Here is a 28000-nt window from a genome sequence, read left to right as displayed (position 1 = left end):
ATCCATAAAACTCTAAGATAATAATTTATGTTTTAGGCCCCTAAATTTGTGGAAATTTGTTTATACAGCAATAAATACAGATTTTATTTTATTTATTTTATTTTTTTAAGATTTATTTATTTATACAAGCACTGGGTACAGTCAGAAGCGTGGGTGGGTGAGAGAATTCACCAGAGCCAGAGCGGAGAACAGAACAGGCAGACTGACAAAATACACTGCTGAGGGGAGCAGTGGGGCAGGAGAGGTCTGCGCACCATGTGGGACCCTCACCTGGAGGCCGGGCATCGAACCAGTGCTGCAGAGGCTGCGGGCAGCTTCACAGCCCAGCACTGAACCACTGCGCCACGGGGGAGGACCGATACAGATTTTAGAATTACAACAGTACTGATTTATTTTATTATTGAGGAATATTTACTTTTTCTGGTCTCATTTTCCTGAACAATGCCACAACAAACATGCTTAAATATATGGCCTTTGGGACTAGCACTTTGATTTTCACAGGTCAATTTGCAAGATTGAACTTCTGGACTAAAGATTTTTGTCTTTTAAAATGATATAGTCAGTTCCTTCCAAAGTGAATTAGCACTTCGGTTTTCAATTAATATGTGACAGCATCATTTTCCTTACATCACCACAAGTAATAGGTGTTACCACTCTTTTTCAATTTATGCTGGTTGTATTGGTGTAAAATAGTTACCTCCATGTTACTTTAATTTGTGACTCATATTAGTAAAATTGAGCAACTTTTCCCAGGTTGTTTGATTCTTTGGTTTTAATTTCTCAAGTGTTGGCACCTCCCATGTGGTTATTTGCAAGTACAGAGAATCAGAAATCAAAGGTGAAGTTACACACACTTCTTTCCTATTCCTCCTAGGACTTTGTTTTACAACTTGTTTTCTCAGAGTGTGGATGAGGGGGTTTAACATGAGGATAATCATGCCATAAAACACAGAAGCCAATTTCTCCTCCTCTTGAGACTCACTCATGGTGTAGGAACATGTAAGACTGAGTCCCATAGCCATTTGATATTGTCAGTGTTCCAGGTTTGGCCATTCAAATAGGTGTGGTATGATTTCTCATTGATTTAATTTACATTTTCTGGATAAAAGATGTGGACCATCTCGTCATAGGTTTCTTTCCTAACTTTGGTGACTGCTTTGCTTTCCAACTCAGAAACAGCTATGCTGGATGGTACCTTTTTGCATTTAACTCATGTGAAAGTGCTTTCTCTAGATTTCTGGTCTGTTTTTCTTCTTTCATGTGTCCATTAATTTATTCAGCACATATTTATAAAGTAACAATCATGTGCAAAGAATATGTTGGACATTAGGACACTGGTGTTGAGTAAGTAATTTTCTTTACCCTTTGCTTTCTATTGATGGGAATATCCATCTCTCTCAGTGCCAGGTGGAATTATACCATAATTAGGGGGCAACGAGGAGAAAATTAACTGTCAACCAGAAACAGGATGTTACAGCATTTCCCGTGTAATTAGGCAACTTTCCAATAATCTTTAGGGATGGAGTGTTCTCCTTTAATGCCTTTATGGCTAATATGATGAAGTCAGTGACTTTACAAACTAGTGTAGTATCAGAAGCCCCTGGGAAGCTTAGTTTTTAGTTCTGGGAGATATCATTACTTTATTTCCCACATTTTAAGACATTATCTATTGAAAGAAGTAGCATGAGTTTAAGATGTGAACAAGCTCCCTATTTCACAACCATTAAGATACATAAAACAGCTGTACTGGATGTGTCAGCATGTTGAATATTAACAATCTGTGTTCCCTCTAGAAGAACTTTTTCCCTATCAAGTTGAGAGCTTCTTTTACCTCCTTATTTCTCAGACTATAGATCAGGGGGTTCAACATGGGAATTACAATGCCATAACATACAGAGGCTGCTTTCATGTTCTCCTCAGAATTATTAGAGCGAGGTTGTAAGTACATGTAGGAGAGAGTCCCATAGAAGATAGTGACCGCTGTCAGGTGGGAGGCACACGTGGAGAAGGCTTTCCTCCTACCTGTGGCAGAAGACATCCTCAGGATGGCAGCCAGGATAAAGATGTAGGAAAATATGACAACTGACACAGTGAATGTTAAATTAAATCCCACAAAGACCATGAGTAGCATGATGTTGATGTCAATGTTGGAGCATGAAAGGGCAAGAATTGGAGGAACATCACAGAAAAAGTGGTTGATGGCATTAGACTTGCAGAAAGACAGTGAGAAGGTAAAACCTGTGTGCACAGAGGAATTGATTGAGCCCATGGCATAGGAGCCAGCTACCAACTGGATGCAGACTCTTCGGGACATGACTATGGGATAGCGAAGTGGATTGCAGATGGCGACGTAACGGTCCACGGCCATGGCAGCCAGGAGGTAACAGTCAGTGGTTGCAAATGTTGCATAAACCAGTAACTGCATGGTGCAGCCCCTGAATGAGATAGATTTGTTCTCTGCTATGAAGTTTTGCAGCATCTTGGGAGTGATAGCGGAGGTATAACAGAGGTCCACAAAAGCCAGATGTTGTAGGAAAAAGTACATAGGTGTCTTCAGTCTGGAATCTATTTTGATGAGTAGAATCATACCAACATTACCCACCATGGAGATCCCATAGATGAGCAGGAATGCCATGAAGAGGATGGCTATACTTGTGTTGAGCATCAAATCCCAGAAGAAAGAATTCAGTCACTTCAGAGCTATTTCCTTGAGTCATGGCCACCCAAAATCTAGAAAAGTCCAAGAGAATAAGGGAATTATTTTGAGATTTCTTGAACATAAAAAGCTCTATCATTTCATGTCATATTTTTTGAATCAAGATACTCATGGCAAACACTCAACAGGATTTATTGCTTTCCAAATATTTTTTCTGTTTTCTTGATAAGAAACCACCACATTAAAAAAAAAATGTGGGACTGACTTCTGTGTGATCTTAAGAAACTTACATTAACACTCATTTCTACACTATCAAACATCTGTAGTTTTATGAAGCAATATTCACACATAATGTCCATCTTTTTTATGAACCTATAATTTTTCTCAACTCTTTATCATTTTAATGCTGGTTCAAGCTCTGGAAATCAGTATCATTACTTAGAGAAGGAAGTTTTGTGAGGTGTGTTCATGGTCCATATATGCTTGAAGACTTCAAGGTGTCTTTGTACTACTAACCATGCATGCAACTCCCATTCTTCATAAACCAGACAGTCCTCTGATTATATATTTGCATATGAACAGACAAACAAGGATTACCTGCTAACTGTAGAACCAAGAAAGAGAAAAAGTCCACTTGTAGCAGAAACTAGAAATGAAAGAACATTTTTAAAACTCACAGTCAATCTTCTCCCAAACTATCTATATCATCTGTATTTTCATCTACATCTATCTATCAAGCAATCAAAAGAGAGAAATATTAACACACATATATTTTAGAATGTTACTTTAATGAAGGATCATTAGGAATTGAATTTTAGAGGAATACATAGGGAATTAAAAATATTGGTTATTTGTATGTTGAATTGTATCATGATTATAGTTGCTATATTATTCTTCATATCATTTTATCTATGAATACATGTTAAAATTAATAAAAGTAATTGATCACAGTTGGAACAGCCATGTTCCCAATGCAAAATTACGGGGCTCCTTTACTCTGATATCACTAACACTATATACCTCCATAGGCAGATGTAGCTTTCATTGCAGGAGTGTAACTAATCCAAGCATAAGATTGAGAGGAGTTGCTCATATTCATTAAAATATTTCGGAAAATAAGCACGGCACTGCTAGCACTGCGATAACAGAACAAGATACAGTTTATTCAATTCAACATTTAGTGAGGGCTGAAGACAAACAAGTTAATGTAATTTCCTGCCTCAGGTTAATTCGTTGTAAAATAGCTGAAGTGCAGCCCTTCCTCTCTAGTGGGTATAAGCATTTATGAGAGGAAGCTAGAATAGATGAATGGTCCACTTAATCTAGACTTTTGAAAGATAATGACATTTATGACTTGTCAGCATGGGATAGATACTGAATTACTGTTCATTAAATGGCCATAATAACACGTGCAGATGATGCATTAAGGTGTTTACTACTGACTGATCATCAGATTGAGTCATATTTATTCATTTAGTTCCTTTCCCAGGATTATGCAGTCAAAGTGAGTTCCCTCACTCCATTTCTATCACATCATCAGAGGTGAAGCAGTTTCTCTGGTCTTGGAACAAAGCGTGGTGGGAACTTCGTTCTGACACTTTCACCCATAGTTCCCCACCATAATCCATGTACATACTGCAATGATATATAACTGGTGTGGAGAAAAGGGCTCTGCTCTATTTTTTATTTACACCAGAGTTGCCTCCAAGTTCTCTGTCTGCAACTGGCACAGGCTGATTGGCCAGCAAGGCCTGTCAGTGTGGCTCCTTCTAATTGGGAATTTATGCTCGGGACCTAAGGGATCATACTTACTCCCTCGACAGTCTGAGGCTCTAGGAGCTGAGATGAAATTGGAAAAACAACATTCATTAGTTTCTCTCTGTTGGAGAAACATTTAGATTTCCAGAGGGAATGAAATTTGCTTTTGTGTTATAGTCTTTGGGGACTTGCCTTTGTTACTATGTTGTCCTGCTTTTGACAAATTGCCTTTCTTCTCTCCTTCCACTGATTTCCTTTTTTCCTGTCTCCTTTCTCTCTCTCTCTCTCCCTCTCTCTCACACACACACACACACACACACACACACACAAACCATCTGTTGCATAGCAAAAATTCATAAGTATGTAAGTGCACTGGGGAAAAAACAAGACCTATTTCCTTTATTCTAACTCTCCAGTCCTTCCCTGAAGTTCATCACTGTTACAAACTTCTGGATTCTTCTAGGTATGTGCCTTGCATTGCACACATATTATTTATATACTTTCTTTCCCATAAAACTGACAGTGTTATTCACATTTTCCTGCAGTTTGCATTTTACTTAATATTTCTGGGTGATTGTCTTCATCAGTACAGAAAGAAGTCTCTCCTTTTCTGTCTCCTTCTCCCTCTTCTCCCTCTTCTTCCATTTTGTTTAAGGTAACGTTGGTTTGCAATACTGTACATAGGTCATCACGCTACACCCACCACCAAGCCACCCACCCAAAGTCTTCCACCATAATTAATCAGGCCCTTTCCCCTTTGCTCTCCGCCATCCCCCTCCCACACTGCTAGCTTCAGTTTTTACACTCATATTTCTAGGCTTTGTTTTTGAGTTGATTTTATCTGATCCTTTGTTTTTTTTCCCTATGTATTCCACATGTAAGTGACACCATTAGGTATTTGTTTTTCTCCTAACTTATTTCCAGTTCTATCAATATTGCTGCAAATGGCAAGGGCTCATTTTTTACGGCTGTGTAGTATTCCATTATGTGTATTTATCACATCTTTATCCACTCACCTGTCCTTGGGCATTGAACTGACCTGTTGCTTAATATATTTCATTGAACTCTATGCTCTATTGTTAGATGTGTAGATTGTTTCCAATCTTACTATTATAGACAGTGTTACCATAAATATTAGCATGCATAAGTGTGACTATTTCTCTGGATTAAAAGCTATTTAGAAGAGAAGTCTGAGTCAAAAGATATGAACACTGTGTATTTTGAAGACACTGAACAGGGCTCTGTCATTTTCTCTAGGTCCTCTCTAACACACAATTGTATGAAACTTTTATTAAACTTTGTTATTATAGTGAGAAATAGTACATTTTAGTTTTATTTGCTTTTTTTTTCTCCTATGAGCGAGATTGAGCATCTTGTCACATGTAAAGATTAATTTCTTTTTTTCTGTGAATTAGCTATTTATATAAACTTACCCTCTTTGACAGTACATTCTTTGCTTTGAAATGGATATTTAAGTCAAATACCCTTCCTTGTAAGAAATGAACATATTTACTTGTCAATAGTAATTCACCTACTTTACAAATTATGTATTTTGCCATGCAGAAAACTTTGATTTTTATAAACAAACTTACCTTGTATCATATTTATAAAGCCCTTCTTCACTCCTAATGTCTCAAACTACCAGTTTTTATTGCTCTTAAAATTTAACTTTAAAATTGAAATTATTGAGCCATAGTGGACTTATTTTTGTAGTGCATGAGCTAAGTTTATAGTTTCACTTCTCTTCTCTGCCAATATCTCATAATTATTTCAATATTTCTTATTTCTCAACTCATCTGTGCCTCAAGGCTGGGATCAACATTATTACACTACATTCTCTTGTGTATTTGAGCCTAGTCTTGGACTTGTATATCTGTAGCATTGGTCTTTCTATGTCTTCATGTTTTAGTATCATGTGATTTTAATTAATAAACCCTTATAATGTTTTAATAGCTGGCAAGGTTATTTTTGCCATATTATTCCTTTTATCTCCTACAATTTCTTAGCAACCAGTACATTTATTCACATGAGGTATAAAATCAGTTTGCAATTCATAATTATTCACTGAAACAGTCTATTTGTTGATTTTATTCATATGAAATCACTATATTAATACTTGAAAAATTGTCAAAGAATGAGGACTCTTTAGATTTGCTGATTTTTTTAATAGATTTCTTTATAAGATCTTGTATCTTTCCCCAAACACTTTCCATAACAGATGTGTACATGCTTTCTAATTGTGCTTAGTCATTCTCGTATCTTCCTTCTTATGAATGTTAGTATGTTCCTTGTGTATTTTAGCCAGGAAAATAAATGTAAAGTGATATCTAATTTTTGTAACTTTTTCTCTTTCATTGCCAGTGAATTTAATTGCCTTTTATATTTTTCCTAGAATTTTAAGTTCCTGTTTTTTGATAATGGCTTGTTTATATATTTGGTCAGTGTTCCTATAGTATTGATTTTAGATGCTCTTTGTTTACCCCAGATTTGAATCTCTTGCTAGTCGTTGACTTGACAGAAAGTCTCATATTCTATCACCTATTAACTATGATAACGATTATGATGCAGAAATTCTTAAATCTGAATTAATTATTCATTGGTGTTTTTGAAAAATAATTGAGTAAAGACCATTCCTTTCCCTAACTCATTTCCTAGGAGAGTAAAAAGCAATGATAAAACTTTTTCTCATCTAATGCCAGATTGCCTGTTCATGGTATTTTTTCCAGCATAACATTTTCTAACAAATATATATAGTTTGATTTATGTTATTGTGTTTTATCAATATTTATTTATAAATATCATATTTTTCAAAATCAAATATGTTATTAAGTGAATCAGTAAAATTTCAGTAATTTGAAGCTACAACTTCTATGTGTATAGATGTCTCCAATGGAAGACCCAGGAATAACAAGCAAGATACATAATTCAGTGTCCTATCTGCATGTATTAAGACAGTATCAATGTAAAAGCTATGGGGAATGACGCCTAAGATCTATTTTATTTAATTTTTGTGGGAAACAATTAAATGAAAAGTCTATTGACATGTTCTTGGTAGCAAGTGCTAGCTTGCTACAGTGAAAAGAAAAACAAGAACTGTAGAATCTTGCTCAACAACTTAATTTTCACATTTACATGAATTCTCAGGATTAAGAAATTTTAACATATTCTCTAAACCTTAAGGGAAATCATTTTCACATCTAATTTATTCATTTATTTTTAACCATCTATCTCTCCCAGTAGAATAATTGCACTATAATGTGGGATCATTTGGTCTTGTTCACTGTTGATTCCACAGAATGTAGACGTCAACCCATGAAATAGTTGGACAAAATCATATTCTAATGACAAAATCTTGGATGAATAAACTCTACCTAGATCTGGAAAACCAACAGAAACTAAACCTGTCCCAAAATCTTTAGGAAGCATGATATCTGGTTTTGTTTCATCATAATTTCAAGCCTCTAAACAAACTTGCACATTATATTTCAATGACTGCATTACTGGGTAGGTACAATGCTGTCCCTAATAGTTGCCAAAACACAGACAGACTCAGACAATATAATTTGAAGTGTGCTCTTTTACCCTTTTTGAAGTTGGAGGACCTCTCTCTGTGCAGTTATTTTGGGGTATCAGGTTGTAAGACACATGACATGCAGCCTCATCAAGGAGGCTTCCATTGACTGGACAAAAGCACTTGTCAGAGAAAGCTCAAAATGGTCATGAGCCCATTTAGACTAGAATCTGGACAGAACAGTAGCTTTTATCATATCTGTTGAATCATTTTAAATTCAAATAAAATGTAAACATTACAGGGGATGTTTGTCCAGAGTTATAAAAAATCAGTGCAAGGGACACACACACACACACACACACACTGCAAATACCCCATGTTTTGCACATGCTTAGCCTGAATCAAACCTTAGTGCTTCTGAATTTCATTTTTATTCATCAGTGTGCAGGAACGGGCACACAGGCAACCAGGGTTTAAATTCTATTCCCATGAATTCATAGAGAAAAAGGGTGTAATTCCTCCATTGTCTAAAATGGGGATCATAGAATAATGTAAAAGGTAATGATGTTCTTTGAAACACTTTATAGGAGTAAAAAATTGGAAATAGTGTTCAGTAAATATGAGTAGCTTCACATTAATGATCATATAGATTTAAAACAGCATCAATAGTCTTATAAAAAGAAGCTTGTGTCATATTTTAAGTTGCAGATGATATGCGGAGAGCCCTTTTAAAAGTAAAACTCATACCCCACTCTCTGTTTTTCTCATTGTCTTTATTTATGCTGGAAAAGCTCAGAAAGGAATCACGCCACTATTTTATGGTTACGCTTGGCCATGAGCGCTGAGAAAGAGAAGTCGTTAGACTTATAAAATCCATCTGTTTCTTTTTAAAAGAGCTTTAATTGTTCTAAAAAAGAAGAGAAGGAGAAAGCAGCCTGCTTTGTAAAGATGTAAAGTTAAAGTGAAGTGATTTGTATAAAATTTCCCAGATGGGGCCAGACATTGAGTAGCCACTCAAAAAAAGGAATAGTCAGGCTAACATGAGGAATGATATATCAACCCCCTCCATTCATTCGTTCGACCATTGGTCCACTCATACTCTTCCACTCTATTTCCAGTCCTTCACCAATGATGCTCCTGGGGTCTGCAGTGAAACTTACTAGACTTGACATTGACCCTTTTGCTCCACATTTCCCCTCTCACACTGGATAATTTGTGACTGTTCTTTGAGAAATGGCATCTGCTCTGTTTACTTACACCAGAGTTCCTCCAGATTCTCTTTCTGCTGCTGGTGCAGGAAGACTGCCCACCTTGCTGTCACACTTGCTTGTCATTAGGGGCTTTATACCTGGGACCTGAGGGATCAATATTCCCTCCCTTGAGAATATCAGGTTCTGAGAGCTGAGATGAAAATGTGGGGAAAAAAAGTTCAGTAATTATTTTTCCGTAGGGGAATATTTAACCTTTCCTGAGAGGATAAATTTGGTTTTCATGTTACTGTCATTAGGAACTTTTTTTCTGAGTTGCCTTGTTATAGCACAAATAAATGCTTAAAATTTTTTTCTTGCTAGGAATCAGGTTAAACATCTTTTCATAGTTCTAAGAACATGTGTGTTGGTATAGATAAGTCTTGTCAACATAATGAGAAAAAAAGGTGACTGTCCAAAAAAAAAAAAAAAAAAAAGAGAGAGAAAAAATCCAAAGCTAATCCCAATTTAAGGGCATAGAGTCCCTAATCTGAGAAATAGAATTGCTCTTAACTTTTGTCTAATTTGCTATTGGAAATAAAAACATGCTCCTGATCACTTATTTCTATTTCATTGTGAAATGTATATACTGAAAAAATAAACTGTAGATAAAGATACCCTTTCTTCCATTGCACTTTTTTTTGCATCTTTTTATTTTTTTATTTTTTAAAATAAATTTTATTTTTATATTCCCCATACAATTGCAATCCCCTTATTTTGACCCCAATCCCTCCCCTCCCCACCCCCTACCCCCCATAGAGTGTCTCTGGTTCATAGTTTTTGTTGATTCTGATTTTCACTTTCTTATAGTTATTCATTTTCCTGGTCCCTTATTTAAGTTTTCTAGATTCCTGCTATGAGTGAGACCATCCGGTAGTTTTCTTTTTCTTTCTGGCTTATTTCGCTGAGCATGATCCCTTCCAGCACCATCCATGTTGCTGCAAATTGCATGTGTTTATCTTTTTTGAAGGCTGAGTAATATTCCATGGTGTATATGCACCACATCTTCTTGATCCAGTCATCTATTTTTGGGCATTTGGGTTGTTTCCAAAGCTTAGCTATTGTAAATAGTGCTGCTATAAACATAGGGGTGCCCATTTTTTGACAGGATTGTTTTCTTTGTTGTTGTTGAGTCTCATCAGCTCTTTGCAGATTATTGTCATCAGTCCTTTATCATTAGTGTTGTGTGCAAATATGTTCTCCCAGTTGGTGGGGTTTCTCTTTGTTTTTGTTATTGTCTCTTTTGCTGTGCAGAAGCTCTTAAATTTGATGTAGTCCCAGCTGTTTATCTTTGCCTTCACTATCACTGCTTTGGGTGATGTGTCTGTAAAGATGTCTTTGATGTGCATATCATGTAGTGTTTTGCCTATATTTCCTTCTATGTATTTTATGGTTTCAGGTCTTATGTCTAGTTCTTTAATCCATTTTGAGTTGATTTTTGTGTATGGTGTGAGGTAGTGGTCAAGCTTCATTCTTTTGCATGTAGCAACCCAGTTTTCCCAGCACCATTTATTGAACAAACTTTCTTTGCTCCAATGCATAGTCTTTGCTCCTTTGTCAAAGATTAGTTGACCATAAATCTGTGGGTTTATTTCTGGATTTTCTATTCGATTCCATTGGTCTGTGTGTCTGTTCTTGTTCCAATACCATGCAGTTTTGATGATTATGGCTTTGTAGTATAGTTTGAAGTCTGGGAGTGTGATGCCTCCATTCCCTTCTTTTTTTTTCAGGAGAGCTTTGGCTATTCGGGGTTTTTGGTGATTCCATATGAATTTCATCAATAATTGTTCTATTTCTTTGAAGAATGCCATTGAAATTTTGATTGGAATAGCATTGAGTCTGTATATTGCTTTTGGTAGGATGGCCATTTTAATAATGTTTATTCTTCCAATCCATGAGCAGGGGATGTCTTTCCATTTCTTTGTGTCTTCTTCTATTTCTTTTAACAGTGTTTTATAGTTTTCTTTGTATAGGTCCTTTACATCTTTTGTTAGATTTATTCCCAAGTATTTGATTTTTTTTGTTTCAATAATAAAAGGGATGGTTTTTTTGATTTCTTCTTCTTCTTCAGATTTATTGTTTGTGTATAGGAAGGCTACTGACTTGTGCATGTTGATTTTGTATCCTGTCACTTTACTGAACTGATTGATGAGTTGAATTAGTTTTTCTGTGGAGTTTTTGGGGTTCTCTATGTATAATATCATATCGTCTGCAAATAGTGATAGTTTGACTTCTTCTTTTCCTATTTGGATTCCTTGGATGTCTTTCTCTTGTCTTATTGCTCTGGCTAGGACTTCCAGTATTATATTGAAAAGCAGTGGTGAGAGTGGACATCCTTGTCTTGTTCCAGATCTCAGTGGGAATGCTTTCAGCTTTTCACCATTGAGAATGATACTGGCTCTTGGCTTGTCATATATGGCCTTTATGATGTTGACGTATGTTCCTTGTATCCCAAGAATTTCAAGGGCTTTTATCATGAATGGGTGTTGCACTTTGTCAAAAGCTTTCTCAGCATCTATTGATATTATCATATGGTTTTTATATTTCTTTTTGTTGATGTGTTGGATAATGTTAATTGATTTTCGGATGTTGAACCATCCTTGTGTCCCTGGCATGAATCCTACTTGGTCGTGGTGAATTATCTTATGGATACATTGTTGGATTCTGATAGCTAAAATTTTATTGATCATTTTTGCATCAGTGTTCATTAGGGAGATTGGCCTATAGTTTTCCTTTTTTGTGTTGTCCTTATTCGGTTTTGGTATTAGTGTAATGTTGGCTTCATAGAACGTGTTTGGTATTGTCCCTTCCTTCTCAATTTTTTGGAAGAGCTTGTGAAGGATAGGCACTAATTCGTCTCTGAATGTTTGGTAGAATTCATTTGTAAATCCATCAGGTCCTGGGCTTTTGTTTTTGTCTCCCATTGCACTTTATACTACTAAATATTTCAGAAATTTCGAGTAGTGTTTGGCTATAAACTGACTGGGTGAAGCCCTGAATTCAATCAGTCTGAGAGGACAAAGCTAGAGTCAGTAAGTCTGTGGCTTTTTGACTAACAAGCAACCAGATGAAGGAGAGCTGCTGTGCAAAAAAGGCAGGTGAATTGATACCCAGCATAACTTTGTGTTCTGCTTCTCAGTTAGGAATGTTGGTTGACATGTTCCTAATAGAAGGAATTGCAACTTTACATTGACTTAAAAATAGTCACTTATTTTTCTTTCACAACAATCATTCGGAAGTTGACTAGCACTTCTGTGCTTTGCTTAGTCTTCCTCTGGTTGCCTCCTCATCTCATGTTTGTGTATAGGAAGGCTATTGTTTGTGTATAGGAAGGCTACTGACTTGTGCATGTTGATTTTGTATCCTGCCACTTTACTGAACTGATTGATGAGTTGAATTAGTTTTTCTGCGGAGTTTTTGGGGTTCTCTATGTATATTATCATATCGTCTGCAAATAGTGATAGTTTGACTTCTTCTTTTCCTATTTGGATTCCTTGGATGTCTTTCTCTTGTCTTATTGCTCTGGCTAGGACTTCCAGTATTATATTGAAAAGCAGTGGTAAGAGTGGACATCCTTGTCTTGTTCCAGATCTTAATGGGAATGCTTTCAGCTTTTCACCATTGAGAATGATACTGGCTCTTGGCTTGTCATATATGGCCTTTATGATGTTGACGTATGTTCCTTGTATCCCAAGAATTTCAAGGGCTTTTATCATGAATGGGTGTTGCACTTTGTCAAAAGCTTTCTCAGCATCTATTGATATTATCATATGGTTTTTATATTTCTTTTTGTTGATGGTGCCAGACAGCCCGTTCCCATTCCAAGCAGGGAAAGGGGCCAGGAGGCAAGGGTGACAGCCACATGTATTCTGAAACCTAGCTGCTCCTCACATTTCACTAGTGAGGATTGTGTGACATGGAGTAGCAGGAATCTCTGAGTCTTGCACCTCATCCTCAGCTACTGGGCTCCAGTGCATCTATGCAGACAGCTTTGATGTCTCTGCTATTAGGTGTTTTATGGTATTTCTCCACTTTTCTGCCTCAGGAATACCTCAAAATTCATGGAAGATCTTGGGTAATTAAATACAATGGGGGAGGAGAACCGAATACATGTCTTAAGCTCTTGACCTCCACAGGAACAAACCAGTGGTACATTCTACACAGTTCATCAAACTTCCATGTGGGATTGAGTTCTAGTTCCCAGAGTGTAAACCAGGTACATTATCTATGCTTGAGTTTCTACCCATTGAATTTAGTCTGCACTAACATGATGGTTATAACTTCTGTTAATGAATGAGCACCATTTAAGTCTTTAGTTCCACCTCTAGCCTGATTTTCTCCCTCTGTTGGAGAGAGATACAGAATATGTTTCTAAAAGTTTCCTTATCTTATACAAAAAAGAGATGGATTCAGACTGGAGAAACTAATGACATAAATAAATCATAATATAAGAGATAAGTGTTTTCAATTGTAAGAGAATCTATTAATATGGGGATATTAGGTGGAAAGAATAGCCTGAGTCATATGGTACTTTTCAAAACAATTTATTTTACATTCAGGTTTATGGTAAATCAGAACAGAACATAAGAACATTCTCTTTGAAAATAATCCAGTCCAAAAATGGGCAGAAGAGCTAAAAAGAAACTTCTCCGAAGAGGAAATGCAAATGGCCAAACAGGCATATGAAAAAATGTTCAACATCACTTGTAATCAGGGAAATGCAAATCAAAACTACCATGAGATACCATCTTACACCAGTGAGAATGGCACATATTAAAAAAACTAGCAACAGCAAATGTTGGCGAGGGTGTGGAGAAAAAGGAACTCTCCTGCACTGTTGGTGGGAGTGCAAACTGGTCCAACCACTATGGAGAGCTGTGTGGAGATTTCTGGACCTACTAAACATAGAGCTTCCATATGATCCAGCAATTCCACTCCTAGGTATTTACCCAAAGGACACAGAAACATCAATTCCAAAGAACACCTGCACCCCTATGTTTATAGCAGCACTGTTTACAATAGCTAAGCTTTGGAAACAACCCAAATGCCCAAAAATAGATGACTGGATAAAGAAGATGTGGTACATATATACCATGGAATATTACTCAGCATTCAAAAAAGATAAACACATGCAATTTGCAGCAACATGGATGGCGCTGGAAGGGATCATGCTCAGCGAAATAAGCCAGAAAGAAAAAGAAAAATACCGGATGGTCTCACTCGTAGCAGGAATCTAGAAAACTTAAATAAGGGACCAGGAAAATGAATAACTATAAGAAAGTGAAAATCAAAATCAACAAAAAACTACGAACCAGAGACACTTTTTGGGGCATGGGGGATGGGAGGGGAGGGATTGGGGTCAGAATGGGGGGGTTACAATTGTATGGGGAATATAAAAATAAAATTTATTATTAAAAAAAAGAACATTCTCTTTGTAGACAATTTAGGGAACTTGTTTGTCGAATGGAAATTACTGAACTTTAATTTTGATATGGATTAAATACAAAATGGAGGTTTTCTAGTTCTTAAGGCATATTTAAAATAATTAAATGTTTTGTAATGTCCCTATATAGTTCTTAATATTTTAAGTAATATTATAAAGCCCATCTTCATGGGCAGAATGAGATATGCTTCTCCAACGATATTCCAGGGAATGTTAGTTCCACAATATGTGATTACAGTCATCATTCTAAGTCTTTATCTATAGAAGGAGGTAGTATTGCTTTAAGAAATGAACATGTTTCTTATTTCAGAAACATTACAATGATAAAATATCTCAACTGACTGAGTTAATGTGCTGAATTTCAATAGTTTGGGTCTTGTCTAGAGGATTCTTTTCCCTACCATTTTGAGAGCTTCTTTTACCTCCTTATTTCTCAGACTATAGATCAGGGGGTTCAACATGGGAATCACAATGCCATAACATACAGAAGCTGCTTTCATGTTCTCCTCAGAATTATTAGAACGAGGTTGTAAGTACATGTAGGAGAGAGTCCCATAGAAGATGGTGACCACTGTCAGGTGGGAGGCACACGTGGAGAAGGCTTTCCTCCTACCTGTGGCAGAAGACATCCTCAGGATGGCAGCCAGGATAAAGATGTAGGAAAATATGACAACTGATACAGTAAACATCAAATTAAATCCTACAAAAACAACAATTAGCGTGACATTGATGTCAATGTTGGAGCATGAAAGGGCAAGAATTGGGGGACCATCGCAGAAAAAGTGATTGATGGCATTAGACTTGCAGAAAGACAGTGAGAAGGTAAAACCTGTGTGCACAGAGGAATTGATTGAGCCCACGACATAGGAGCTAGCTACCAACTGGATGCAGACTCTTCGGGACATGACTATGGGATAGCGAAGTGGGTTGCAGATGGCGACGTAACGGTCCACGGCCATGGCAGCCAGGAGGTAACAGTCAGTGGTTGCAAATGTTGCATAAACCAGTAATTGCATGGCACAGCCCCTGAATGAGATAGATTTGTTCTCTGCTATGAAGTTTTGCAGCATCTTGGGAGTGATAGCGGAGGTAAAACAGAGGTCCACAAAAGCCAGATGTTGTAGGAAAAAGTACATAGGTGTCTTCAGTCTGGAATCTATTTTGATGAGTAGAATCATACCAACATTACCCACCATGGAGATCACATAGATGAGCAGGAATGCCATGAAGAGGACATGGCTATACTTGTGTTGACCGTCAAATCCCAGAAGAAAGAATTCAGTCACTTCAGAGCTATTTCCTTGAGTCATGGCCACCCAAAGTCTAGAAAAGATCAAGAGAAGGACCAGAAGAAATTGGGAAATGTGTGATATCTGAAAGGAAAAAGATTTATAAATGTCACATCACTTTTTTTGAATCAGATTTTTACAGCAAAACTCATAAAGAGATGAACAACCATAACAACAAAGAACAATTATAACAATAAACTATAATAAAAAATTATGTCAATGTTGTTTCTCTCTCACACACTCTCAAAATAATCTTAGTGTACTTTCAATCTGTGACTGATTGCAGATAAATGAAGTCATGGACAATATAACTGTGAATAAGGAGGAACTCTCCTGTGCTAATCATTCAAAAGGTTAGGAGAAGGCAATTCAGTCCAAAGAGAAATTCAATTATCTCAGTTTATACAGTGATCAGAGACTGAGTGTCTAAAATGGTGAATAAGTTACATCCACAGTCTTTAAGTTCCCTTTTTATGCTGATTCTCTGTGACAAAAGCCAGAGTTGTTAGTGTTCAAGAGGAGATACTAATTGCATGCTATTTGAGTAATTTAGGGAATGATCTAGAAAACTCCCTGAAATAAGTGGCTTTAAAGTTAGTTCTAGAAATATATTTGAGATTGCATAAGATAGAGGTTTGTGAAGCCAAAGAAGGCAACTTCAAGCAGAGGAGGGAATCTGAAGGCAAGCAGGATAATGTCACCCCTTAAGTGAAGAACAAGAAAAAAGAGGGTCTCACATTATGTACAACTAAAGAGAGTTATTCTAATTACTAGCAGTTTCTACATTAAATCACAAGAGGTATTTCATGTATCTCTTAAGTTGTACAATGTAATAATTTGACACACTTATAGATGAAGAAATGTTTACCACAATAAGCTTAGTTAACATCCTTTACATGACTATGATTTCATTGCTGTTGTTTCAGAGTTGCAACATTTAAGAACTACTCGCACTGCAACACAGTGTTATAGCATACAGCACATACTGGTACAAATTGGTAACTATTGTCACCGTTGTAATTAGGTCCTTGGAGATTACCTCTTATAGCTGGAAATTTGTACTTCTTGTCCAACATTTTCTCATTTCCTCCACCCTCTGGCCCCTGGCACTCATCGTTCTATTCAGAGATATTCTTAAGTGAAGCAAGCTTTGAGCCTGGATTTGAATTTTTTCTTTCTCAAAGTGTTATTAGGTGGTAGTTAGATGGATTATTTTCATCACAAAGCTCTTGCTAAACATGAACAATATCTAAGATGTATAACTAATGCAGATTCAAAAAACTCCCAACTCACCCCATTTGCAGATCTGGCTGCTCTGTTTCTACTGTTGATTTTCTGGCAAAGAAATTGGAGTCAAAATTCCTGGTGTATTTCTCCGACTTCTAGACTTGGTTTTCCCTTTCAGGTATTATAGCCAATTGTGTCTGTTTAGAAAAATGCAAGTTAGTTTTTAAAAAAAGCTTATATTTATGTTAGAATATCTCTTTCTACATTTCCTGCAAGGTGATATTTTTGCTTTTGCTACGAATGGGTGGGAGGTTGTTTTTGAAGGAGGTGGAATTAGGAATTATTCCCATGAGGATCTCAGACTCTGGAGGGTGAATTGACTAAATAGTACCGAGCTTCTCAGTTGAGACAATTACAGTTTTTTTTTTTTTAAGTTTCTGTCCTTCAGGGACGTTTCATCTTGTTGTCTTCATGGGCTTGGGGACCATTTGCTCTACTCCGAGGCTGCTCTTGGATTATGAAAATTGCATTTTGCTTTCTGTATCTTCTGCTTACTCCCAACCACCATTTCTCCATCTGTGGAATATGGTTAATGACTCCACACATGGGCTGCCTCAGTAGTGGTGGAAGAGCAGGGAGGGAATGAACATACAAATACTTTTTGAACTATGAAGGGCTTTTCTGTGAAAGGGATTAGCAGGATTATCATTGTTAGACGAGACATGCAGTGACCCAACCATGGGCACATGGACAGTACAGGATGAAGCAGGAATGCAAATCGTGAAGCAAGAATTTAAGATCTCATCCACCAGGTTGAGCCCACCCCAAAGTTTGAAAAGAATCAAAATGAAGAAATCTTCAGTCTTCCTGAGGAAAAATTTAAATTGAATATTGCTGTGTTAAGTTTTCTATGTCAGTGCAATAGACAGTATTAACACCTACTATGAGCTAAACACTGTTCTAAACCGTGGAGACACATAATGAACAGGAGAATCTACATGACCCTCACAGAATTTGCCTCCTAGTGTGTGTGGAGAACAGACTATAAACAAAGAAAGCTTAGGTATTTTCTGATAGGGGTAAGTGTAGTAAGAAAAATAAAATGCTGTGGTGTTGTAGTACCTAAGGGTAAGGCAGCTCTTTAGTTGGGGGGGAGGGTCTGTGGGAAAAGCAGATCCATTGTAGAAGTAAAAAAGATAGCTAAAGTAGAAAATGGAATGAGTTGGCCTTGTTTGTGTGTTCCCAGGACAAGAGACTGAAAGGGAATGGATTTACACTGAGTAATAATAAGGCAAGGACATTATTTTGTGGAGCCTTTGAGGTCTTGGTGAGGAATTTGGATCTTATTCTAAGTGTGATGGGGTTATTTGGGGCAAGTGGGAAAATGAAACCAGATGGAGCATTGTATTGGACAGATGATTCTTGCTGCTGATTGAAGAACCGATTATAAGAGCAAGAGTGGAAGTCAGGAGACTATTATGAGGCTCAGGCAGCAGCCATCCTGTTGAGAGATAATAGTGACTGGAATTAGGTTGTACAAGGGAAATTGAGACAACCAACTAAATTGCACTATTTGAGAAGGCAGAGTTCAAAGGAATTGCTTTTGGTTTGAATTTAGGAAGTAAAAGAAAGAGAAATGAAGTTTGATGCATCGATGCTTGTTCTGATCAGTTGTGTGAACAACGTGCCACTTAACCGAGATGGAGAAGCTAGAAGGAGAAGGTTAAAGTACAGACAAATAAGATGAGACATTACTCCAACCCCCACACCCCAATCCCCAAACCAGCTCTCAGTATAACTGAGACATAAACTGGATTGCAAAGGCTTTTTTTTTTTTTGGTAAGGGACTTTGGCAAAGTTGAAAATGGTGAAAAGCTGCTAAAATGATTCAGTGGGGCCCAGGGGACAAAGACTGGATTCCTTCAGCCCCTTAATGGAACTTCTCAGTTGCTGGGTGGCAGAGAAAACAATCCTGGGGTGCACCCTCAGCAGCCTGCAGCAGGTGGTGATGGAGGCAGCTTGCTGCAAAGACAAACAAAACCAGACAACCAGAGTCTGTTCCACCTGCCCTGAGCTGCATGCACAACCTGAGGGGAAGCTGGCTGGAGTTCTCAGGTTGAGGTCAGCTGAGCCCTTGCCTGCCTCCAGAAGACATGAGTCCAACAACTTTGAGAGAGCTTGAGAGCTTCTCATCAAATCCCTTCCTTCCTGACAGCCCAAAGTGTGTTATACAGGCAGTGTAAGAAAGGCACAAGAATCCTTTGCACCTGAGACACCTACCTGTTTATTACCACTCCGTTTTGCTATAAAAAGAAAGTGAGTCTGAACACCAGACTCTGATTAATTTTGATCACCATCCTTGTGTTAGCTGATATTATGCTTTGGCCCCCAATTCTTAAAATGTCTTTGAATTTCTTAAGCTTATAATATTCCCATGAACATTTAAGTACAGTGGTTCCATGAACCAGGAAAGGTAAGATTTATGGTGTTATTGCTTTACTGGGTTCTTCTGTTGTCCAAAATGATCTACGGGGCATGATTTCTGCATGGCCATGTGATTTTATCACAAAAGGTGAAGGAAGTTCAATCATTCCGTCATTCAACTGACTTTCGTAGAATGTACCTTTTGTCTCATGCATTCTCTTATGTTTCCTTTGAGGACTCAGCTGATCTCCTTTATCTTTGCTGACCCATTTTTCTCATTCCTCCTCTAGAAGCATCTTTAAGATTCTCTATTGAATCAAGTTTTCCCTTCTATTCTTGTCTTGGTGACATCGCCACAAAGTACATCCAAGCTCAAGTCTTTTGTTCTCAAGTCTCTTCTAAGATCCAGAAAGACATTTCCTCCAAATACCTGCTAGACATCTCCACCTAGGTTTTCTTTCAATACCATAAACTCAAGACTTTTTAAATCAACTTTTATTTTTGCTTCTACTTTTCCTTGGTCATCTCACCACCTACAATCCAAAGTTTGGGCTGTCTTTAGGTTTCCCCACTGGAAGTTACTCACCATGTGCCATGGATCCAGCTTGCACAAGGAGTCTCCATTTATTTTCTCTTTCATATTTGCTCCCCGAGCTGAACTCATGTTCTCATTAGCTTTCTACCCAGGTTGTTGTAGGAGTCACTTTGCTGGTCTCGCTGCCTCCATGCATTCACTCTTGAATCTTTCTCTTTGTATAGTTCAAGAGGGGCTTTCCTAGATCCCAGTTCTAATGACACTGCTTTCCAGCTCAAAGATTCCCCAAAGACCAAGTGTACACTTTCCAGCATAACATTTTAGATTTTTTTTTCAATAGGAACCTGATTTAGCTTTCCAGGTTTAGCTGACATTGCTCTAGCTAATTAATTAAATTATCTATCCATTAAAACATCTATTGAAGACCTATTAGTGTGTGACTGAGGGGTACCAAAAAACCTCAAAATTTGCACATTCTAAAGGAATCTGACCATCTGTGTGCACAAAGCCTTAGTGTGAAAGAACTTCAAAAGGATTGGTATTCATAGAGAGGTGAAGAAGAAAGGATATTCTGAATAAAATACTCCAAATTACACATCCCCTCATAGGCAAATGCCCAGTCCATCAGAGTTGTTCCAAAGCAGAGTTACTGAAGCCCAAAAGCTTGCCATAAGTCTAAGGCACCTTTTTGCAGGAAAACAAAGGAAAGGGGTTCTGAAGAAGGTTCCAGAAAGCTGGGACAAAAGGAGATACCACATCAAGATAATGGCTGCCACTGTCAGCCTCCTGCATGTCTCACCCACGTGTCTCTTCCAAGTTGCTCTACATGTCTCTTCTCTCTGTGCCTCCTTCCATGTCTCCTTCCCAGTAGCACCAGAGTGTAAGTCAGGGCACAGAGGCAAGATCTCTCTTTCTTTCCTTCCTTCTTCCTCCTCTTGGGCCCACCTGCCTTCTATGTTATCCAGATTCATCTGGCCCCTCAGCCCTGTCCCTAGTTCCTTGGCTAGTTCAAGGAGACTGCCTATAAGTGGGGGCAGGAAACAAGGTACCTCCGTCTTTCATGGAAATGCCTCTGGCAATGCAAACAATGGTCTGGCGATAAATGGTACAGCTTTCAAGGCCAGTGGTCTTGCTGATGTTCACTGTAAATGATTTTCAACATTGCTATTGGTAAACTTTCATAAATGATACTTGGAAAGCAAAAATATACAAGTATATTCCTGCTCTTAATAAAGTGGAAGTTCCATCTATACTTTCTGTATCTTTAGGATTGATATCTGTGGAATATGTCCAAAAAGTCCTTTATGTATTGATTAAACAACAAAGAGTATACTTGTATTCGGTATAATTTCCAGTAATGAGCCTTGTGCATTCACATGATTAACCAGAAGTTTGGATCACTGGAAACCCTGATTCTTTGCAGTCCCTCTAGTCTGAGATCTGGACATTGTCCCAGAGGATATAGAATAGGCAGAGCCAGAAGGTGAGTCCTTGGTGTAACTTGTTGCAACAAGGAAAATAATTTTCTTTCTTGTGACTCATAAGTGCCTCATCTGGGGAAAGGTGCCCTTGTCATTGTAAAAATGATTCTGTGCCTTTCCAACCTGTGGGTCTGTGTGACACTAAGTCTCTCTTGCTTTTTAGTGTGTCTAGGCTGGGAGGAACCCTCATTGCAATAACAATGACCAGTAACTCAGTGGGTGTTCCTGGCTTATGAAATGATGCCACTTGCCTTATTTCGTTTGGTTGTCTCCACCTTGCTATGATACATACAGATCAGGGCATAATACTTTGCACCACACCTATTTACAGATTGAGTATTTATAAAGTGTATCAGTGACTTAGCTGAGTTCATTGTAGGATATTAAGTTAAAGAGTTGACATTAGAATATAGATTTCTGAGTTCTAATCCAGTCACCCTGACTTAATGCCCAACTGAAAATTCAGGCAATTTCTCAATGGCTAATGTTGCCAAGAGGAGTGAAGCTTTAGAAGAAATAGAGCATCAGGGGCTCTCAGGTGAAGTTGATCACAGGGAGGGTTATTTTCCCTGGGCTGAATTCATGTGATGTCACGACCAAATCTTGAATCAATTTCTCCCTCCTTTATTCCATGTTGAATGCAGAGTCTTTCCCTTCTAAAAGGTTAAATCTCAGCTTCGTTCCTCCCAAGTGAAATTTCTCTGAGTTGGATTCTCTTCTAGGACAGGTGAGTAGAAGTTAGCTGCCAGGAGCCCTTTCTAAGTTGTCACTGAGCCTGTCATCTCCCCCTCCCTGGGTGCCTGATCTCCCAAGGAGGAAAGATAAATACTCAATGTTTATGCGATCAGCTCCTGGAAAGCTGTTAGAGATAATTAAGAAATGCCAACTGTGAACTTCCCATGTCTACTAATGCCACTTATTTGCCCTTCACGTTGGGTTTCCTGGTATGGAAATTAATGAGCACTGATTACAAGTCAGACAAAAGTCTCCTCCACCACTTCCTACCTGTGACTTCAGGTAGGAAATGTTGCTTGAATTCCATAAACCTCAGACTTTAGTCCATAAAATGAGATTAATTATAGGGCTTGCCCCTGGGGATGCTCTGAGGATTAAATGGAATAATATCCATGAAGGGTGTAGCTCAGTACTTGTTGCTTGGTAGATGCTCATAAGATTTGGTAAGAATTTTAATAATCCAGAGATAGAATATAGAAGTGCTTCTCATATATTCATTAAAAATTTTCTATCTAATTAGGAGAAATTATTTTCACATCCCTACCTCCCTCCCTCTAGCCCTTTATACTCCTCTGGCCCCTGCTCCTTCCATTTCAGCCCCAGTGACTTCTTTCAAGTCATCATATTCCCTTCTGTCACAGGGTCTTTGCTCCTGGACCCAGGTATTTAATTCAGAAACAACAAAAAGAGCAACATATAGGGTTTGGACTGAATTAAATGCTTGGTGGAATTTCAGGCAACAGACAAACCTGTAATGCTGACTTGCTTGGAGCTGAGGAAAGGGGCTTGTGCTGTTGTATTATTTACCTCCCTGCAGCTGAGGTCAGCCTTTCCCTGCCCATCCACTCCCATAAATAGATGGGCTAAAGTGTAGATACTAGATACCAATATGGCGCTGAATGCCCGTTCATCCTTCTAATATTACAATGGTTTCTTCTTAAGACATGCTTAGTTCTATTCCAAGCTTGAAAAATGCCCTACACAGCCTCAAGTCTGCTTGACAGAAAAAAGACATTTCTTTTATTGGGTTCACCCAGCAATGAGGTTTGGAAGTTTTGTTCTGGTGGGCAGGAATTAGACATACAAATCTTATACTCAGAGACAGGCTAATTTTTAGCAGAACACAAGTCACCTTTAAATATTGGACCTTAACTTGCTTGATCTGTTGTTATTGGGTTTGGGTATAGGAAGCTCCCTTAAAAGATTTTATAAACTTGGAAACAATATATATACATGTTAAATTACACCTGTAGAAACAATAATGAAAGTCTGAAATCAAAAGTGAAATATTGAAAGAGACTTTAATGTTCATTACACTCCATCTTTAAAGAACAAGTTGAGACACTTAAATAAGGATAGACAATACATGGTGCTTCAATAGGATCTTCTTTTTATTATTTTGAGCTATTTTTAAAATTATTACAAATATTAATTAGGATCTTTTTAAATATATGATCACCTTCTAAGAGGGACTGCTCTGTTTTCCAAAGTCTCCCCTTTGGCCTGCTTTGCCCAGACCCACTTCACCAGCACAACTTTACCCCATGCCTGCACTGGTGCCCCAGAAATTGACATCAGCAAACTAAGGTTCATGGTCCCATTGAAAAAAATGAAAACATTGGTCACCCATTTCCCTTTGTTGCCCTAGACAAAAATCATCTTGTGTTGTCTCTGCTTCTAACTTGTAGAGGAGACTTTCAGGGAGAGGGTGATCACGAGTCTGGGGATTCATACCCCTGGTGGCCTCAGCAGAGCAGGGAAGAGCTCTGGAAATTCACAGACTCTCCTCAGAGCTGCAATTAAAAGCAAATCCAGGATGATGATCTCCTCAGGTTTCATAGTAGTTGTCCGCCCAAAGGGCTGCCGATTTCTTCAAAGACCTGTGGGAGGAGCAAAAACATTCCTCAGGAGGGGAGACTCTCTGTCAAAGAAGTCACCCAGAAGTACAGTCACTCTTTACCTAGGTCAGGAGTGTTGTCATTTTCAGCTATATTGGTAAAAATGTGGTTCTCTGTCGCCCAGTGGAGGGAGTTCACCTCCCTCTTAGTGGGGAAGGGCTTGAATTTTCTTTCATTTCATTCTCTTCTCTACCCCCAAACCATCACCTGTCCTTTCTCTAGAAAGTTTCTCTGAGTTTCTGTAAGATGATGCGTACACCCACCTGTCACCCCATCCTCTATCCACACCATCCCCCCACCTTAAAATGTGAAAGTTTCTTCTTCAGGCTCTGGGCACACAGCACAGCCCCAGGACAGAGGTGTGTTCTGTCCATATGCTGTTCCTGGGCTAGCTGGGAAAAACATATTCAATAGTTTATTACTCAGTATGTTATTTGATCACAGTTGTGATACATCTCACCAAGAAGAGAACCAGGAGCTGGTTTCGCTGTGGGGGTCAGGGAAGTCTGAGATGAGGAAAGGCATTGATATGAGCTTTGGAGAGTGAATGGACATGGGCCAGGTGATAGGCGGGGAGGCTGGGAAGACACTGTAGGCTGAGGCAAAGGTGGCGAAAGAAGTGAGAATGGCAAAGGGGATGGGAGTTATGTAACCACAAAAGGGAAGCCAGTGATCTGGAGGGCAGGAAAGGAGGAGGGGAGAGGTCGATCAGAAATTGGAGCACTAATCAGCAGTCAGATCAGACTGGGCCTGGCCTGCTGGCTCATTCAAGAGAGTGTTGTTGTTCCCAAGAGAAAGTTATTAAACCCAGATCTCTGTGACCACACAGTATTCTCTGGGGCATTGTGAATGCTTCCGGATGAGGGCGGATTTTCAGTTCCCGCAGGCTTCACCACATTCGGTCTATCCCCTCTGGGGTCAGCACCCAGGGGATCGGTCTCCCCTGCCTGAGTCATAAGTTTCAGTCCTGCTAGACAATGCAGGCATCTAAATTTGCAGCCCTGGACCATATGACTTGAACGGCTTTCCCAACACTCCTTCTAACACAGCTCCATGGAGGAGACAAAGACAGAAAATACACAGCCTGGCTTTTAAGAAGGTTGAAATTTAATAGGACAGAAGGCATTTCACTAAGAACTTCCTAGGAGGTAATAGATAAATGGTAAGAATCATATGACTATCGCTGCCCTTCTGTTATAGTCCCTATGTCTGTGCTGGACACCCAGGGGCCCCTTAATAGACTGTTGTTGGGTGAGTGATTCACAAGCCAGTGAATGACCCCTTGGGATCAGCCAAGACGGGAAAGTCAAGAGACACTGTAATTACCTGGCAATATCTCCAAATGCCTTCAACATGGGCTTGTTCACGTACTGCAGTCCGTGCTTGGCACACAGTGACCTCACCAAAGGCGCCACCCTGTGATAATTATGGCGTGGCATTGTGGGGAACAGACTAGGGAAACAGATGGGAGACAGCAAACTCAGACCTGGAGAGAAATCCCAGTTTTCTTTGTCTTAAATAAAATTATATCAGCCATGCAGACCCAACCTTGACCTTGCACAGTTACTTGAAGTTCAAAAACTTGCCAAGATACTCTTGTCTTTTAACCCTCCATAAGTCCTGGGGGCGGAGGGTGGAGGGACAGGAGCAGATGTTTGGAAAGAGCTAAGGGAACACATGTGAAGTCCATCCAGTGTGTATTTTGGTCCCGGTCCAACAAAAGTATGGGGTTTTCTATCATTTCTCATTACCCAGAGAGCTTGAGATATCCACCTCTCTCCGCCTGGTTCAAGTGGACTGGGAACATACGATATTCCAAATAGTCATTTTAGGGTAGAGATAGATTTTCTATTCAAGGTTTTCACTAATGAGCCAGATGACTTTCTTACTCCCTGATAAAATATGAAAAATAGTTACCTCTTGTTTTGCTGAGATTTTAAAGGACTAACATGAGAGAAAGAATAAGAAAAATCCCATAAATAAGTGTAAGATCACTTTCTTTCTCTGACAATCATGAATATGCGGTTTTCAAAGAGGATGTGGAAAGTCCCTCCCCTGTATAATCTGGAAAGATTGACTCAAACTATTAAATCACTTTTTTTCTTTTTTAGGGCAAGTCCACCTAATTTATTGGTGAAGTATTTCTAAATACAATTTGGAAATTGCACCAAGGACTAGATTTTACTGTTGATTTTCTTGCAGATAGAATAAAAATATAGATATTTGCATTAAATTATAATTAAGTCTCAACATAGCTTGGTTACCCACGTGGCATTCTTTTTCTTGGGCTTTGCTAACACATAAAATATACAGGAACAATCACCAATTCTTAGGAATCTGGAAACTGAGTCACTGGCACTTTTCCAAGATCCTATTCCTTTTACTCACAATTATCTCCTTCTTTTTATTCTTCCCTTCCTTATCATTGATGTTAATACGAAGAGAGTCTTTAGACACTTCTGGTTCATTTTTGCCCTCTAAGATCCTAGAGCCTAGGGCTCTGCTCTGGACTGTCTGGGGGAGGAGGTCATTATAATTCATGACAGACCTTGCCCATCACCACTACTATCAATGTTTCTGTCACTCACTGATGCTCTATTTGGAAGTTCAGGTGTCCCGTGAACCAGTCGTTGAAAAAGGACTGTTCAACATTGCAAGTGCCCAAGACCTGCAAGAAAAGCTTATTATAGTTGATGAAAATGAGTTCAAGTTTCAAACAAAGAAAATGTTTACATAGTCTTCTATTCAGTTAATTACTCAACAGGTACTGATCGAGAGCCTATTTTGTGTAAGAAACTGAGGAATATAAGGAGCATGCGGTCCCAGGTCTCATATATTTTGCTAGGTAGTATCGGAAGCAATAGAATGAAAGAGCATTTGAGGGGACTAAGTCACGATCAGCCCTTGGCCACAGAAGTCTAAGGTGTGCTAAGTGAAGACTATGGAAGATGGATGTGGGATTGTAGGATTTGGGTAGAGATTGCAGGTGTTGAGTTGAGATGGTAGGACTGTGCTAAATGAGGAGGAATATTCAATGCCTTTCTATGGTCTAATTCTAGTTGGGGTTGTTGGCATTTTGACTGTCATTCTGTGGTCGTGCTATGTCATTGTGTCTCAAAGTGTACTTCAGAGAAACTTGAGGTCGCCTAGGGCTCTTTCAGGGCACCCGAAAGGGACAAAGCTATTCCCTTTCGACAGCTTCTCAATGCTGCTGTTGCAACATGAAAGTGGTATCAATACAATGCAAATGAGTGAGCAGACTGTGCTCCAAAAAGAACTTTATTTAAAACACATGCCAAATTTGTCCCTTGGTCTGTAATCTACTGATCTTTGGCTTAGTGCAAAGGTTCTGAAATCAAACTGCCTAAGTTGAAAACCTGTTTCTACCACTTAATATTTGTGTGACTTTATGCAAGTTACTCAACTTCTTTTGGCCCTGTTTTAACATCTGTAAAAAAGCAATAATTATAGCACCTGCCTCATTTAGTTGCATGCAAAGCAGTTGACAGTGCTTTCCCCTGGCAAACTTTTGATGAGTATGATTATATGAGATAAACAGACTGCAGGTTAAGGATTTTCTCCAGGATCGCCTTTGTTACCTGAGTGCTGAGCCAGTCCAGGTTCTGCTCTCTGCTCATTTTCATTGGTATGTGACTCATCTGGGTAACATATGCAATCCAGGGACTTTCAAGAACCCTTTTGAAGAATGAAAAGAGGAAGTAGTGACTTCTTTGGTATTTCAGTTCCAGTCACTGGACTTGGCATAAATCCTGGCAGAGCTGACTGAGCATTAGAG

The 28000-nt window shown here is 38.6% G+C and overlaps 3 protein-coding genes across 3 annotated transcripts in view; 1 reads left to right on the top strand and 2 right to left on the bottom strand.

The window, feature by feature from the left end:
• Positions 1 to 28000, top strand: part of LOC119254495 (olfactory receptor 4A47) — a 409525-nt gene that overhangs the window by 48640 nt on the left and 332885 nt on the right. The gene's annotated exons all lie outside the window — the stretch shown is intronic.
• On the bottom strand, positions 1790 to 2717 carry LOC119254517 (olfactory receptor 5AK2-like). The gene is given in 2 exon segments (XM_037521618.1): positions 1790 to 2648; positions 2650 to 2717. Coding segments are annotated over 2 exon segments (927 nt in total).
• On the bottom strand, positions 14996 to 15925 carry LOC119254516 (putative olfactory receptor 5AK3). Its single transcript, XM_037521617.1, has one exon. The coding sequence runs from the start codon at positions 15923 to 15925 to the stop codon at positions 14996 to 14998; it is 930 nt and encodes a 309-aa protein (XP_037377514.1).

Source organism: Talpa occidentalis, unplaced genomic scaffold, assembly GCF_014898055.3.
Source record: "Talpa occidentalis isolate TD23 unplaced genomic scaffold, MPIMG_talOcc4v2.1 talOcc4.3, whole genome shotgun sequence".
Lineage (NCBI taxonomy): Eukaryota > Metazoa > Chordata > Mammalia > Eulipotyphla > Talpidae > Talpa > Talpa occidentalis.
The sequence above is the reverse complement of the archived record's forward strand: the minus strand, read 5'-3'. Positions and strand labels throughout refer to the sequence as shown.